This window comes from Mobula hypostoma, chromosome 9, assembly GCF_963921235.1.
Source record: "Mobula hypostoma chromosome 9, sMobHyp1.1, whole genome shotgun sequence".
NCBI lineage: Eukaryota > Metazoa > Chordata > Chondrichthyes > Myliobatiformes > Myliobatidae > Mobula > Mobula hypostoma.
In genome coordinates, this window is record NC_086105.1 from 123,382,799 (window position 1) to 123,400,655 (window position 17,857).

The window sequence follows — 17,857 nt, forward strand, 5'->3', positions numbered from 1 at the left end:
AACGTCAGTAGTAGGTAAGTTATTGGAGGGAGTACTAAGAGACAGAATCTACAAGCATTTGGATAGAGAGGGGCTTATTAGGGAGAGTCAACATGGCTTTGTGCGTGGTAGGTCATGTTTGACCAATCTGTTGGAGTTTTTCGAGGAGGTTACCAGGAAAGTGGATGAAGGGAAGGCAGTGGATATTGTCTACATGGACTTCAGTAAGTCCTTTGACAAGGTCCCGCTTGGGAGGTTAGTTAGGAAAATTCGGTCGCTAGGTATACATGGAGAGGTGGTAAATTGGATTAGACATTGGCTCAATGGAAGAAGCCAGAGAGTGATGGTAGAGAATTGCTTCTCTGAGTGGAGGCCTGTGACTAGTGGTGTGCCACAGGGATCAGTGCTGGGTCCATTGTTATTTGTCATCTATATCAATGATCTGGATGATAATGTGGTAAATTGGATCAGCAAGTTTGCTGATGATACAAAGATTGGAGGTGTAGTAGACAGTGAGGAAGCCTGCAGAGGGACTTGGACCAGAGGGAAAAATGGGCTGAAAAATGGCAGATGGAGTTTAATACTGACAAGCGTGAGGTATTGCACATTGGAAGGACAAACCAACGTAGAACATACAGGGTTAATGGTAAGGCACTGAGGAGTGCAGTGGAACAGAGGGATCTGGGAATACAGATACAAAATTCCCTAAAAGTGTCGTCACAGGTAGATAGGGTCGTAAAGAGAGCTTTTGGTACATTGGCCTTTATTAATCGAAGTATTGAGTATAAGAGCTGGAATGTTATGATGAGGTTGTATAAGGCATTGGTGAGGCTGAATCTGGAGTATTGTGTTCAGTTTTGGTCACCAAATTACAGGAAGGATAAAAATAAGGTTGAAAGAGTGCAGAGAAGGTTTACAAGGACGTTGCCGGGACTTGAGAAACTCAGTTACAGAGAAAGATTGAATAGGTTAAGACTTTATTCCCTGGAGCGTAGAAGAATGAGGGGAGATTTGATAGAGGTATATAAAATTATGATGGGTATAGATAGAGTGAATGCAAGCAGGCTTTTTCCACTGAGGCAAGGGGAGAAAAAAACCAGAGGACATGGGTTAAGGGTGAGGGGGGAAAAGTTTAAAGGGAACGTTTGTGGGGGCTTCTTCACACAGAGTGGTGGGAGTATGGAATGAGCTGCCAGACGAGGTGGTAAATGCAGGTTCTTTTTTAACATTTGAGAATAAATTGGACCGGTACATGGATGGGAGGTTTATGGAGGGATATGGTCCGTGTGCAGGTCAGTAGGACTAGGCAGAAAATGGTTCGGCACAGCCAAGAAGGGCCAAAGGGCCTGTTTCTGTACTGTGGTTTCTATGGTTTCCCAAGTTTTCATATGGAGACTAATCAGGAACATTAAGATTCATGGGAAACTAGCAAAGTGGATTCAGATTTGGCTCTGATAGGAAGCAGAGTGGCAGTTGAAGGTCAGTTCTCCAACTGGAGGCTGATGACTAGTGGGATTCCCTGTAAGGATCTGTTATTTATTATTTATGTAAATGATTTGGATACAAATTTGCCTGTCACAATTAGCAAGTTTGATGATCCCTAAACGAAGGGATCTTGTTGATAGTGAAGCAAGTTACAATGAATTGCAAAGAGATCTTGATCTTTCTTTCTTTCTTTCTTTTTAAATCTTTTTATTGAGTAAGTATACAAAAAAGGTAAGCCATATAAACATTAATACAATGTTAAAGTATAATAAAATTCCAAAAGATAACAATACCAAAAAGAAAATACTACAAACAATGTAATTTAAGCATAAAAAACCAAGATAACATAATAGTATACTAGATTTTATATATATCAATGAAAAAAAAGAAAAAAAAAACCCCAAAAAAAAACCCACCGTGCAACTAACTAAAAGCAAAGCAAAGCAATGGGCTAACTTGAAACCAAACAGAGTTAAACTTAAAATCACGTCCTCAATCCCGACCTCCATTAAAACAGTGAAAAAAAAACAAGAAGGGTAAATATTACATTAAATGAAAATATCGAATAAAAGGTCCCCAAATCTGTTCAAATTTAAATGAAGAATCATAAAGGTTACTTCTAATTTTCTCCAGATTCAAACATAAAATCGTCTGAGAAAACCAAAAAAAGGTAGTTGGAGCATTAAGCTCTTTCCAATGTTGTAAAATACATCTTTTCGCCATTAAAGTAAGAAATGCAATCATTCTACGGGCTGAAGGGGAAAGATTACTAGAAATTTTAGGTAGTCCAAAGATAGCAGTAATAGGGTGAGGAGAGATATCTATATTTAATACCTTAGAAATAATATTGAAAATATCTCTCCAAAAAGTTTCCAAAGTAGGGCAAGACCAAAACATATGAGTTAAAGAGGCTATCTGCCCCGAACATCTATCACAGAAAGGATTAATATGCGAGTAAAAACGCGCTAACTTATCTTTGGACATATGTGCTCTATGCACCACTTTAAATTGAATTAGGGAATGTTTAGCACAAATAGAGGAAGTATTAACTAATTGTAAAATCTGCCCCCAATCATCCACAGAAATGGTAAGCCCCAATTCCTGTTCCCAATCTACCCTAATCTTATCAAATGGAGCTTTCCTGAGTTTCATAATAATATTATAAATCATAGCCGATGCACCTTTCTGACATGGATTAAGGTTAATTATCGAATCTAAAATATATATATAGGAGGAAGCATTGGAAAGGAAGGAAGTATAGTACTTAGAAAATTTCTAACTTGTAAATATCTAAAAAAATGTATTCTTGATAGGTTATATTTATTAGATAATTGTTCAAAAGACATAAGGGAACCATCTAAAAATAAATCCAAAAACCGTAAAATACCCTTAGTCTTCCAAGTTTGAAAAGCGCGATCCGTAAAAGAGGGAGGAAAAAATATGTTACCTAAAATAGGAATCGCTAACCCGAATTGATTAAGATCAAAAAATTTTCTGAATTGAAACCAAATACGCAAAGCATATTTAACGATCGGGTTAGAGACCTGCTTAAGGCGTTTCGAATCAAAAGGAAGAGATGAACCTAAAATAGAACCAAGTGTATAACCCTGAACGAGATCTTGATCAGAAAGGGATGGGCTGAGGAATAGCAAATGGATTTTTAACTTGGATAAGTGTAAGGCGATGCATTTTGGTGAGTCAAACCAGGTTAGAATTTGTACAGTAAATAGCAAAACACAGATAAGTGTTATGAACAGAAGAACCTGGAAGTATCTGGATCTTCATTTCGTAGCTTATTGGTAATGTGACTATCATAGTTTTCTCAGGGTTGGAGAATCCAAAGCTAGAGGACATGGGTACCAGATAAGTGGCAGACACAGATGAATGTTGTGAACAGAAGAACCTGGGAGTATCAGTACACAGTTGACTTTTTTTTTTAAAAAGTGCTGCCTAAGTAGTCACCAGCTGCCCTTCATCAGTCAGAGCATCGAGTTTAGGAATGTAATGTTGTTGTTGAGGCCACATTTGGAGCACGGTGTATAGTTTTGGTCACCTTGGTATGAGAAAGACATTCTCAAGCTGAAAAGGGTGCAGAAGAGTTTGATGTGGGATATGCTTTGATTTGAGAGCCTGAGTTATAGGGAGTGGTTGGCTATGCTGGATCTTTATTCCCTGGCTTATTGATAATGTGACTATCATAGTCCTTAGGGTTGGGGAATCCTAAGCTAGGAGGCATAGATACCAGATAAGAAGGGAGAGAGTTAAGAGACCTGAGAAAGTTTTACACAGAGGGTAGTGAGTGCATGGAATGACCTGCCAGAGGAAAATGGTTAAGATAGGTACAGTTGCAACATTTAAGAAGCATTTGGATAAGCATGTAAAGGGGAGGGTTTTAGAGGGTTATAAGGAACTGTGACTAGCGGGGAGGATGCTGTGGGTGGCAATAGGTATTGAAAGGGTTCAAAGAAGACAGTAGATTTAAAATCTGAAAGGCTGGAGAGAATAGGCTTGTTGCTTGGGTTCAGAAGAGTAAAATACATTAAAATCTATAAGATACTGATGGATGTTGATGCTGTAGATGTGGAGAACATGTTTTTGGGTGTAGAAAAATCCTAGAAGCAGAGCCCACAGTTTTAAAAATAAGGGTTCACCTGTATAATCATGAGCTGAAATCTTTTCTGAGAGTTGTTTTTTGGAACTGTTCCTCAAAGGGCAGTAATGCAGAATCTTTGAAGTTTTTTAGGACTAGGCAGATATATTCTTGATTAGTAGGGCTGTGAAAAGTTATCTTGGGTAGGTAATGCAGGATTGAAATTGTAATCAAATTGCTTGTAATAAAATTAAATGCAGTCTGGAAGGACAGATTGACCTAATGTTAATTCATGTTCATATTTGTTAGTTAATTCATGTTCATATTTGTTAGTTACGCCTTGTAAAAATGCAATTTGTTGTGCTTTTAATTCATTAGCAGTGAGCAGTAGCCTTAGTTGAAAAGTAACTATGCCAGCTCTTTCTCTGTGACGTGAAACCTTTGGATCACTGCCAGGGTTATATAATGAAATTTATTTTCAGTTTTTGCATTGAATTTTGAGGTGAAAAATAGTCACACTGCTGCAGTTTTCAATTAGCAATGGTCATAATACCCCAGCAGAGTGCATTGGATGACTATAGATTGTACTTCCTTCACTGCTCCAAAATGATCAAACTGTCTGATATTTAACTTTACAGGACCTCAGTCACGTGGCTTCTGGTGAATCTGTTGATGAGGATATTCCACCACCTTCAGTCTCATTACCAAAATTAGCAGCACTACTAAGAGTGTTCAGTACTGTAGTAAGAAGTATTGGAGAGCGTTTCAGCCCGATTAGAGGACCTCCAATTACTGAGGCTTATGTGACAGATGTAAGATTGTGTTCACTTTAATTTCCTGTTGCTTTTCATGGATTGTCTCTGACCATGGGAAATGTCATTTGTAGCTAATTCACTTTTTAAATAAATGTGTATGTTTAGAGTGTAAAAAGCCTCACATTTTATTTTAGGCCATGTATGTTGTCATTGCATCAGTAGTAACCAGATTTTTCATCTAAAGCTTTTACATTTTGTCAAGCTTCTAGTTAAAAAAATTTGTTCACAAAATTTTTATTTACGAAATTATTCTGCTTATTTAAATGTGTGTATTTCTTTTAAATCTAGATCCTGCTCAGAGTTGTGAATTGTGTTACCACAGCAAAACAAGTTTTCTTTTCTGAGGCAGTTTTGACAGCTGCAAATGAGTGTGTCTGTGTTCTGTTGGGAAGCATGGACTCTGACATAGCCAAACATTGTGAAATTACCATTAATTATGGGTTGGATCAGCTGGAAGGTTGTCAAATGTTTGGTGCTGAATACATCATCTCTGTCTTAAACCTGTTGACTCTGGTGAGTCTGATAGCTTGCATTTTTAAAACTGGTTAATGTGATCAGCTTTATTTGAACATTATCCTAGAAGTAACACTAACATTCATTTAAACATTTATTTTAGCCTTAACCTTCAGTTATGTACAGCAAGTAAAATATTGGGAAGTGTTTCTGTTGAGTAAAAATTGGATGAATCATTTTGTTGATAACGAAGTCCTTGGGGGTTGGGAAAGAGCGCAAAAGATTGTGTACTTTTTTTCTGTGGTGTAGGGTGGGCTGTTGATTTTTGCCAGAATACCAGGAGAAGTTTCCTACATTTCAAGAGAAAAGATTGCAAGATTCTGAAAGCAGAACCAGCGACTCAATTCAGCATTTCCTTTTAGTTTGTATAGCTGCTAGAATGAGGCAGTGCATTTTGGGAGGATTAAGTCTAGAGTATACACAATTAATGATAGGCCTATAGTACAGGGGTGGCAAACCTTCTTGAGAACACGTGCACCTAAATTGGCAATAATCTTCAAAAATTCTCTCATGTGCTATGGTTAATTTTGAGCAGATGTTATCATTGATTAATAAATTAGTAACAATAATTGTAAACTTTTTTAAAGAAAACTGATGTCCTATTTCTGTTCATTGCTTTTACTATTAATAGAAGTATAAGAGACAGATTGAAATAAATGGAGCATTTTTTAAAAACTTCAAAAATTAATAATCTTTTTTTAAAAAACTGTTCAAAAATTAATAATCTTTTAAAAAGACTATAGAAAAAAAAATTCTGAATAGTATTGTTATTGTAACCGTTTACTATCCAAATACTGATATGTATAGCAGGTCTGCAACTATTTCAAAACATATTATCCAATGTCACGTTCTTGCAGCCATCTCAGTGACACCAAACTAGTGTGAGACATTTCCTGTGAGAACACCTCATTGCTCCCAGGTTGTAGAAAAACAGTTCGCTGCTTCATTTGACAGTAAAGATAATCATTATGTGTCTCTTTATTGTGGGTGGTGTTTAAAGAATCGAGGGGTTGACTACATGCCACATGACAACAATTTTTGCACATGTCATCTTGGGCATATGTGCCATATGTTTGCATCACTTTGCTAGGAAGTACATGGTGTGGACAGGCACATAAAAAGTTATGGGGTGTAGAATGTGAATATACAGTTCTATAAAACATTAGTTAGGCCCCAGTTGGATTACTCTGTATATCTGGTTGCCACATTATAGGAAGGATGTGTTTGTGTTGGAGAAGGTACTGGGGAAATTCACCAGGATGTTGCCTGACAATAGTTTTGGCTATGAAGTGATGCTGAGGAGATAGGTGGACTTTGTTTTCTTTGAGGAGGCTGATTTAGGTATACATACTTAGGCATAGAACATGGATAATAGTATTCTGCCACATTGCAGTATTTAGATGAGCATTTGATTTGCAACGATAAAGAAGACAAGGGCCAAGTGCTGGAAAATGGATTAGTGTTGGTGAGTCATGTTGATCAGTAGTTGGCATGGGTGCTGCAGGCCTAAAAAAGTGTATAATACGAGGGGTGATTGATACGTTCGTGGCCTAAGGTAGAAGGAGTCAATTTTAGAAAAGCTAACACATTTATTTTTCAACATAGTCCCCTCCTACATTTACACACTTAGTCCAGAGGTCGTGGAGCATACGGATCTTGGACCTCCAGGAAGTGTCCACAGCACGGGTGATTGATAAGCTCGTGGCCTAAGGTAGAAGGAGATGAGTTATTAACTTCGAACTTTCTGCATAATCACTCAGAGTTGCCCTGCATGTGCATGCAACGAGAGCTGTATAACTCATCTCCTTGTACCTTAGGCCACGAACTTATCAATCACCCATCTCTGGACACTTTCTGGAGGTTCAGGATCTGTGTGCTCCACGACCGCTGGACTAAGTGTGTACATGTAGGAGGGGACTATGTTGAAAAATAAATGTGCTAGGTTTTCTAAAATTGACTCCTTCTACCTTAGGCGACGAACTTATCAATCACCCCTCATATGTCTCTGGTCAGATCTCAAGTGGAATTTGAGTCCAAAATCATCTGATTTAAAATGGCATGAGTGAGAAAGGGCTGGAACACGTGATCAAAGTTTTATCTGTTAAGACAATTATTCTCTTGCATTTTGATCATTTATAATACAATTTTCATTTTTTCAGATTGTGGAACAAATAAATACAAAATTGCCAGCATCGTTTGTTGAAAAATTGTTTTCACCAGATTCCAAGTTACTTCAGCTCCGTTTTCATAGGGAAAAAGAGGTAAGGTTGAGGATAAAGAAAAGTGCATGTTTCTAGTTACATGAGCACCTACTTATTCTGGATGAAATTGTGCTGATGTCTTTTAAAATCTTTTCTTTTATTCTTTGAAGGCTTTAATTTTTCAAGCAACTATACCCTAGTCTTCATTAGGGAAGCTAAGGGCTTCTCAGTTGAGACTTTTACTGAGGTAGAGGCTTCAGATAGTTGGGGACCACCAGAAGTGAGGGAAGTAGGTAGTCTGTGCAGGGTACCTCTGTGGCTATTCCCTCATTACCAAGCATACCCCCTTGGATAATACAGGGGAACAACCAAGTCAGTGGCACTGTGGCTGGCTCAGGCTCAGCAGAAAAAGTAAAGTCGAGCTGAGAAATAGTGATAGGAGACTTGGTAGTTGTGGGAACAGACAGGAGATTCTGTGATCATAGATAAGACACCAGATGGTATGTTGCCTCCTAGGTGGTACGGTCGCTGATGTTCCAGAAGGTTGCAGTGAACGGGGAGGGTAAACATCCAGAGGTTATGGTACAAATTGGTACCGATAATGTAAGTAGAAAGGGGGAAAAGGACCTGCACAGTGAGTATAGGATTTGAGAAAGGGACTGAAAAGCAGGACCTCGAAGGTAGTGATCTCTGGATGACTCCTAGTGCAATGTGCTGCTAAGGGCAGGAATAGGAAAATAGTGAATGAGTGGGTGAGGATTGGTACAAAGAGCAGGGCTTCATGTTCTTGGATCATTGGAACCTCTTCTGGTGCAGGGCTGACTGGTACAAGAGGGACAAGTTGCACCTTAATAGGAGGGGAACCAATATACTGGTTGAGAGGTTTACTCATGCTAATCAGGAGAGTTTAAGCTGGAGTGGTAGGGAGGTGGCATCAGAGCACCAGGTCAGAACGTGAAGAGATTAAAAGGTAGATGTCATGTCAGGCAGGAGCAAGGTAATAAGCACAATGTGATGGATGTTTTGAAGTCAGTTTTAGTGCTGGAGTGTAGTGCACTTAGCCCAGATGACTTAGCTGCTTTCAGACTGTTCTGCTTCCCATAGCTTTTGTCATTGGGAATGCACTGGAATGAACTGTAAGGTCTGGTGGCCTGGCTCCCATGATTGGCTTGCCTCAGTGCAGTATAAATGTTAGCTTGGCACAGACAGCTGGCTGCTTTCAGAGTAGCTTTGACAGCTGGGGAGGCCCTGGGTCACAGCTGTTAAATTAATCATTGACATTTACAGTCAGCAAAAACTTAGGATGTTCAAAGTTAAGATTAAAATATTTACCAAAATAATTTGAAGCATTGTGTTCACATACTAAGTCAATTTAAAATATTGCAACAGAAGATTTTCTTTCACCTGCAGCTGATTTCTCCCACTCCTTTAAGAGATTGCTATGCTTGCAATCACGTTACTGCTTCCACACAGGAGGCCATCTGATCCAACAAGTCCACGTTATCTCCCAGTATCGATAATGTAAGTAGAAAGGGGGAAGAGGACCTTCCACCTTGAAGCAATCCTAATAGTCCCACTACTTCTGACCCACTAGTGTGTATGCTGTATTCAGTAATCTTATCCTGGAGCAAAATATCTGCTCTGAACTGCATATTGAATGCACTCAAGTAGTGTGGGCAGCTGCAGCATTACAGAAAGTGCCACATGGACATTTGGTAGTTCAGAAAAATTAGGTATTATCTTCTCTAGTAAAACAGTGAAGTTGGGACCATAGTCAGGTGTAGTGTCATTTGTTGGGAGGAATAATTGGAACTTATGTTTTGAACCAGTGCAAAGGTTTTTGAGCTTGATGGATGTGGATGATTTTAAATGGACTGAATGTCATACTATTCTGCTTTTATTATTCCATAATTGTTTTGATAACTCTGTTGACAGTCTAATGGGATAGAGCAGTATATCATATAGCCAGTTAACATTTTGTGAAGCTACGTTCAACGTAGTATGAGTGCAACTTGCACAGAAAGATCAGAGTTAGTATGCAGAAAGATGGAGTACAGGAAGTACCAGCTTCCTGTTTTGTTTAAATGTGTGCTTGCTAATAGTATATAGTTTGTGATCATTTAAGGTATTAGTAATGCACCGACTATCACTGAGGAAAAGCTAGGCTTTTTTTTTGTGTACCTCTGCTTTCTGTACAAGTTATGGTGTAAATGGGGGGGAGAGTACTGAAGAAATCTGCATAAATTGACTGATCAACAAACTTAAAATGATCTATGTGAGATTAATAATAAAATCTTAAATTTGTTGATCGGAATATATAAACCCTATTTTACTTGGAATGTTTACTCTTATTTGGTGAGATGCTTTCCTGCCAAATATTACCTAAGAGAAATATAATGCTGTTTTAAAAACAATTATGCAATAATATATTAAGCTCTTTCATTTAATCCTATACAGGTTGTATCAACAGCACAGTTTGTATATCAGGCTGTGTTAAGTCTGAAGAATATTCCTGTACTAGAAACTGCCTACAAACTGATTTTGGGGGAAATGACTTGTGCACTGAATAGTCTTCTTCAAGACGTAGCACTTCCTCCAGTCTGTTCAGAGATACATCATGAAGCTTTCAGGGACATTACATTCAAAGAAGAGAGTGCAGAGTTTATTGTACTATTTGACTTAAGTGCCCTTACTACAATTGGAAATGCAAAAAATTCCTTGATTGGTGTAAGTATATACATGTGAAATTTCAAAAGTATTTGGGGGCTGTATGATTACATAATACTACAGCGCTAGTGACCTGGATTCAGTTCTACTGGTGTTTGTAAGAAGTTTGTACATTTTCCCAGTGACTACATCAGTTTTTTCTGGGTGCTCTGGTTTCCTCCTGCATTCTATAGATATACGGATTAGTAGCTTGGTCACATGGATGTAATTGGGTGGTGTTGGCTTTTTGGGAAGGTCTTGTTACTGTACTGTACCGTTAAATAAATTTTTTTAACTTGAAACTTGAGCTGCACTTAGAATTACTTATAATAGTACTTTGTGACCTCTTTTTTTTTTACAGATGTGGGCTCTTTCCCCCACAATGTTTGCCCTACTCAGCGATAATCTTACAGTTGTACACGCCAACCTTGCTGTTCATTATCCTGCCATCCAATATGGAGTTCTGTACACTTTATATTCCCATTGTACAAGGTATGGTAAGCTTTGATTGCACATTGGCAAGGTGTGATCAATTTTGGCTTGTCCTCTTCAGATCATTGCTTTACAATTGCTTTAAATATTCTCCCTCTGGCTGAATTTTAAAATGTTAAATTTGCAATTTGTTCAGAATTTTTAATGTGCAGTCCTTTAATCATTGATTATTGCCAAACATTGTGTTCTGTGGAAATTAGATTCACCAAATGCTGTGGGCAACAGGAACCTTAATTGTACCCTGAAATTGGTGTATTGTTTGGTAAATAGATTAACATTGGAGGGGGCATTGGTCAGTAAAATAAATGAAGGCGTTAGAAATATTGAAAATTTAGAACCAAGGATTAAACTAAACTGTTAGTTCAACTTTCTTGGACACAGTAGAAAATTGCCAGCTTCATGTGGCATTTGGCATGCATTCTCAAAACTGTGCTTCATACAAAGTTAACATTATTTACATTAAAGTATTGATAAATAATGCATTCAGCTATACTACTGTTTTTGAAATCTTACAAAATTTGTTATAATCCTTGCTCATTGAATATGTGCCTGTGGTAAGGACTGATTTGCCAGGTTTGATGCATTTTCAAAATCCCATTCAGCTTCAGATAAAAATAGTTCATTCTGTTCTTTGCAGGCATGACCATTTCATATCTAGCAGTCTGAGTTCATCATCACCCTCTCTGTTTGATGGTGCTGTTATCAGTACTGTCACCATGGCAACAAAGAAACACTTTGCCATCATACTGAATCTTCTAGGAACGTTGCTCAGTAAGGATATTTTGAATAGTGATGCAAGGTAAATCACCTTTTCTGGTTTGTTTTCCTATGTGGAACAAATATATACATAATAGAATATTTTGTTATTGTATGTTGTAGATGGCAGTAAAAAGAATTTTTAGTTTTCACTTTCAAAACCTATTTTTATCTCACCAGGAAATTACTGCTAACATGGGCATTAGAAATAACAGTTTTAATGAAGAAATCAGAAACGTATGCTCCCTTATTTGCTCTCTCATCTTTTCACAAATTCTGCAAAGGATTGTTATCAAATGGTAAGAATTCTATTGAATTCTTATTAATTCTATATAAGAATTCTATTTATACATCGTTAAAAGATGAAATTCTCATCCTGTTTTCTTTTTAAATACAGCTGTTCATGAAGATGCTTCTATTTGCTTACAAGCATGCAGCAGCTTACAAATCGTTTCCACTTCCTTGCCAAATGACCTTCTGCAAAGGTATAATTCTGATATTTTTCCCTATGCTATTTGCACATTCATATGTATGATTATTTAGATTACATATGAAGTTTGCAGACTAAAGTTGATACTGGTTTTGTTCATAGATGTGTTGATGTTTGCCGTATGCAGTTAGTTCACTGTGGAGTTCGTGTGCGGCAGGCTTTTGGAAAACTTTTGAAGACCATTCCTCTGGATGTTGCTTTAAGGTATGATGGCTTTAACATTAGTTTCATTGGTTGTTTCAAATATATCTAGTCAAATCTACAAATTTGTAAATTGCATACATAATTGAACTGAGTAATCTTGCACTCCAAACTAAATCAGTGAAACTTCTCTCTTTAAATTGTAGTTGCTTGCTATTTATTCACTTCACCAACATTTACACTAAGGATTTTGCACCTTAGTATTATAGATGCATGTCTGTTTTTTATTGATTGCTGGGAGTTTGAACCAATCAACGAAATGAAAATTGGCAAAGAAACCTACTGGATTTAAGATGAAAATATGCTGGAAGTTCTCAGCTTTACAGTATCTGTGTATATAAAAACTTTTGGCCTTGAATTTTCATTAGAATTGGAGAGATGACAAACTTTAGGAAGGGATGTAGTAAATACTAAGGTCTAATGAGATGAAGTGTTAGCGCGTGGCCAGGTGGTTAAGGCATCAATCTAGTGATCTGAAGATCGCTAGTTCGAGCCTTGGCTGAGGCAGCGTGTTGTGTCCTTGAGCAAGGCACTTAACCACACATTGCTCTGCGACGACACTGGTGCCAGGCTGTATCGGCCATAGTGCCTTTCCCTTGGACAACATCGGTGGCGTGGAGAGGGGAGACTTGCAGCATGGGCAACTGCCGGTTTTCCATACAAACTTGCCCAGGCCTGTGCCCTGGAAACTTTCCAAGGCACAAATCCATGGTCTGACAAGACTAACAGATGCCTATAAATGAGATGAAAATCTTGAAGAATTGAATAACAAAACTGATACTTCAATTGGATCATTCTGAGGTGAAGTAAGATAATTAGCTGAAATTCCAGAAGGGAAAATTAAAATGCTCTGATGCAAGATTTGACCGGAAACATGGACGATTTCTTCCTTACTTCCCACGGATGCTGCTTGACCTGAGTTCCTCCAGCAGAAAAAAAAAGTTCATGTTCAAAGTTGTTAAAATGAAAATTCTTAAGTGTAGAGAAGCTTTGAGATGCAGTTAAGAGTGAGTACAGCTGGTTTCTCTGTAAATATCTGTTCCATGCAATTTAATGAAAATTGTATTTGGATAATGAAGAAATTGACTACTGATTATAAAAATAGTATGCTTTTTGTTTTTTACAGTAACAACAATCACACAGAGGTGCAAGGGATCTCATTGGCCATAAGTAGCCATATGAGCAAAGCTCCCAGTAACACATTTCACCCTCAGGACTTCTCTGATCTAATTAGTTTCATTTTGTATGGAAGTTGCCACAGGATTGGGTAAGGTTTTAATTTTATTTTCCAGTTCCAACTTTATGCTTTTTGTTTTGTAAGATTTGTTTTATCTGTTTTACTTTGCATAATACTTTGAAAGAATCAGTAATAATTGTAAGTACAGTGTAATGGATTAGACTATGAAACTGGTAAATTTTTTGTATTCCTTTCAGCAAAGATCATTGGCTTGAGAGACTGTTTCACAGCTGTCAGAGATTAGACAAATGTGACCAATCGACCATACCTCGAAACCTTTTGAAAACTGAGGCTGTGTTATGGCAATGGGCTGTATGGGAAGCAGCACAATTTACAGTGCTTTCAAAACTACGGACACCATTGGGCAGAGCACAGGATACATTCCAGACAATTGAAGGTAGTGGATAAATTTTGCAATGTTATGAGCTTATTTGAAGTGGGAAATCCATAAGATATAAGAACAAAAGTCGGCCATTTGACCCATTGAGTCTGCTCCGCCATTCAGTCATGGGCTGAACCCATTCTTCCAGTCATCCCCACGCCCCTGCTTTCACCCCATACCCTTTGATGCCCTGGCTAATCAAGAACCTATCTATCTCTGCCTTAAATCCATCCAATGACTTGGCCTTCACAGCTGCTCATGGCAACAAATTCCACAGATTTACCATGCTCTGACTAAAGTAATTTCTCTGCATCTCAGTTCTAAAAGGATGTCCTTAAATCCTGAAGTCGTGCCCTCTTGTCCTAGAATCTCCTACTATGGGAAATAACATTGCTATATCTAATCTGTTCAGGCCTTTTAACATACAGAATGTTTTTAGTGAGATTCCCCCTCATTCTCCTGAACTCCAGGGAATACAGCCCAAGAGCTGCCAGATGTTGCTCATACGTTAACCCTTTCATTCCTGGAATCATTCTCGTGAATCTTCTCTGAACCTTCTCCAATGACAGTATATCCTTTCTAAAATAAGGAGCCCAAAACTGCACCCAGAACTCCAAGTATGGTCTCATGAGTGCCTCATAGAGCCTCAACATCTCATTGCTGCTCTTATATTCTGTACCTCTAGAAATGAATGCCAACATTGCATTTGCTTTCTTCACAACCAACTCAACCTGGAGGTTAACCTTTAGGGTATCTTGCACAAGGACTCCCAAGTCCCTTTGCATCTCTGCATTTTGAATTCTCTCCCTATCTAAATAATAGTCTGCCCATTTATTTCTTCCACCAAAGTGCATAACCATACACTTTCCAACATTGTATTTCATTTGTCCATTCCCCTAAGCTATCTAAGTCTCTCTGCAGGCTCTCTGTTTCCTCAACACTACCCAGTCCTCCACCTATCTTTGTATCACTGGCAAATTTAGCCTCAAATCCATTGATACCATAGTCCAGATCATTGACATACATGGTAAAAAGCAGCGGTCCCAACACCAACCATTGTGGAACTCCACTGGTAACTGGCAACCAACCAGAATAGGATCCCTTTATTCCCACTCTCTGCTTTCTGCCAACCAGCCAATGCTCCATCCACGCTAGTAACTTCCCTGTGATTCCATGGTCTCTTATCTTGCTAAGCAGCCTCATGTGCAGCACCTTATCAAAGGCCTTCTGAAAATCAAAGTGCACCACGCCTACTGCATCTCTTTTGTCTACCCTGCTTATAATTTCCTCGAAGAATTATAGTAGGTTTGTCAGGCAGGATTTTTCTTTCAGGAAGCCATGCTGGCTTTGGCCTATCTTGTCATGTGCCTCCTGGTATTCCATAATCTCATCCCTAACAATCGATTCCAACAACTTCCCAACCACTGATGTCAGGCTAACAGGTCTATAGTTTCCTTTCTGCTGCCTCCCACCCTTCTTAAATAGCGAAGTAACATTTGCAATTTTCTGGTCATCCGGTACAATGCTAAATTCTATCAATTCTTGGAAGATCATTAATGCCTCCACAATCTCTCCAGCTCCTTCCTTCAGAACCCAAGGCTGCATTCCATCAGGTCCAGGAGATTTATCCACCCTCAGACCATTAAGCTTCCTGAGCACCTTCTCAGTTATAAATTTCACTGCACAAACTTCACTTCCCTGACACGCTTGAATGTCCAGTATACTGCAGACGTCTTCTGCTGTGAAGACACAAAATGCGCATTCAGTTTTTCTGCCATATCTGCATCCCTCATTAACTGGAGATATTGTACCTTGTTGTATATTCCTTGGTTTGTAAGCTATTAATGGGTTTGGATGAATCAATATGGTCAATTAAGTACAGGTTTAAGTATGCAAATATACAATATTTAACGTATGGCATATATGGGGTTAAAATGCTGGTGAAAGGGATGGGTAATAGAACGTAAAGTGATGGAAAGATGAATACACGAGGAATAGATGATGTCTAAATTAAAGACGTAAAAATTGGTATGATCTGACTGTCAATACAGAAGCAATGCATCTAATTGCAAGTTATCCTAGGGTGGGAACTTCATGTTGGGACCTTGACATTTTGGAAGGATGGGTAGATAATGAGATATATCATCACTTTTAATAAAGAATGAGAATAGGACAGTAGTGAATAATTTAGCACGGTAGACTCACTGACTGCCCAGAGATCTAAGCTCAGCCCTAACTTCTGGTGCTGTGTGAAGTTTGCATGTTCTCTGTGACCATGTGGATTTTTCAGGATGCCCTGGTTTCCCATACCTCAAGTTCACATAAATTAGGAGGTTAATTGGCCGCTAAGTTCTCCAAGCTTATAAGTAAGTGATAGAATCAGAAAGGGGTTTGATGAGAATATATTGAGGATAAAAAAAAGGAATAGAAAATGAGTAGTTAAATGGTTGTCATGGACTTAGCCTGGAGGGTTTCTATGTTGTATTGTTCCTTGACATGGTCAGACCAGAAGATATAGGAACCAGTGTTTTCATTGTAAGCACACTTTCCCAGATCAAAGAACTTGGACCTTTCTTCAGAGCATCGAAGCAAGGTTTCTGGTTGAAACTGGTCCAGAATACCCAGGAATGATCAGACTTGAAACTGAAGAGTCAATGCTGTCAGTATCCAAGTGGAAGGAGACCCCTGTCTTATTAGTTTCCATCAATTCCCAGGCAGTGCATTCTGGGCACCCACCATTCTGTTTTTAAAAAAAGTAAAATAAATTCAAACCCCACACATCAACTTTGAACTTGCCCCTCTCACCTTAAGTGCATGACCTCTGATATTAGCTATTTCAACTCGGGAAAAAGATTGTCTCTCTGTGTGTCTCAGTATCCAGTATCCAATCTCTCTTCTGCCTCTGCAGTTCCAAAGAAAACTACCTAAGTTTTTCTACCCTCTCTTTATAGCACATGCTCTCAAAGCTATGTAGCATCCTGGTAAACCTCTTCTATATGTTCTCCAAAGCTTCAAAATCCTTTCTAAAATGGGTGACCAGAACTGAATGCAATTCACATTTGGTCTTACTGAAGTTTTATAAAGCTGTAAGATTTAATAAGACCTGATTAAATACTGTTTAAGTAGCTTGTTGGTTGCTCATACCTGCAGCTCTGTAGTTTAAGAGTTAAACGATTTTAAAAAAAGCTTGCTTTCATGTAGTTTACTAGCTAAGACCTAAAGATATTACTAAATAGGAATCTGCTCTTTGTCTGATCCTGAACTGCAGCTATAAACAAAAAGATATACAGCTGTTACGTACCCCGTAACTGGGTTGCCAAACCAGCAGAAATGGATCACTCAGTTGGAGTCTGGAGTACTAGAACTAAGAAAGTTTTATTAAAGAAACAAGCAACACAGTAATCGAAAGGATAATAAATGCAACAATTCAACAATGATAACCACACATGTGCACAGAATTAAGATAACAGCATCAATCAAGCTCTATCGTTGTCTAGGGGTAAATGACCAATTTCAAAATGACTCAAAGTTCAGTCCAGTTTGTAGTTCAGTTCGCAGTAATCGTTGCCATGGCGATGGACAAGGTGGGGGAAGAGAGACATAGAATAGGAACAACTCATCATTCAGCACAGCTTCACTCACAGACCAGCAAGATGGCTCACAGACCAGCGAGATGGCTCACAAACAGCATTTGGGCGGGTCCTTGGTGATGTCACCTGAGGTCACCGACTGTGACCCCTCCTCCAGATGCGGTCGATCCTCTGCAGTGAACCCGGCACCCAGGCAAGGGCGGACACACACCGGGTTCCCGCTGATCGTACCTTTCCACCCTGTGCGTTGTCCGGTTCTTCTCACCACTCGTGAGAGGCGCACCGCTTCCAGGGTCTCGTTACCTCAGGTGGCGTGTGTGTCTGTCATAGCGAACCTGTCCCTTTTTATCCCCCTGCTGGGGTATCGCCTGTCCATCACTTCAAACAGTTCAGGGTTCAAAGGGGGGAGCCGCTCCAGAC

General features: G+C 38.8%; 1 protein-coding gene across 3 annotated transcripts in view; it reads left to right on the forward strand.

Moving 5' to 3' along the window:
• The window catches only part of smg1 (SMG1 nonsense mediated mRNA decay associated PI3K related kinase), a 142,716-nt gene that overhangs the window by 49,720 nt on the left and 75,139 nt on the right, over positions 1–17,857 (forward strand). For 2 of the 3 annotated variants that reach the window (XM_063059057.1, XM_063059059.1), the window contains exons 10-20: positions 4,693–4,866; positions 5,158–5,382; positions 7,542–7,643; positions 10,041–10,310; positions 10,651–10,781; positions 11,419–11,580; positions 11,718–11,836; positions 11,935–12,022; positions 12,130–12,231; positions 13,355–13,495; positions 13,663–13,862. In XM_063059057.1, coding sequence (XP_062915127.1) covers positions 4,693–4,866; positions 5,158–5,382; positions 7,542–7,643; positions 10,041–10,310; positions 10,651–10,781; positions 11,419–11,580; positions 11,718–11,836; positions 11,935–12,022; positions 12,130–12,231; positions 13,355–13,495; positions 13,663–13,862 — 1,714 coding nt within the window. Of the gene's footprint in view, positions 1–4,692; positions 4,867–5,157; positions 5,383–7,541; positions 7,644–9,001; positions 9,105–10,040; positions 10,311–10,650; positions 10,782–11,418; positions 11,581–11,717; positions 11,837–11,934; positions 12,023–12,129; positions 12,232–13,354; positions 13,496–13,662; positions 13,863–17,857 lie in introns of those variants that run through there. The other variant, XM_063059060.1, reaches the window with a different exon arrangement.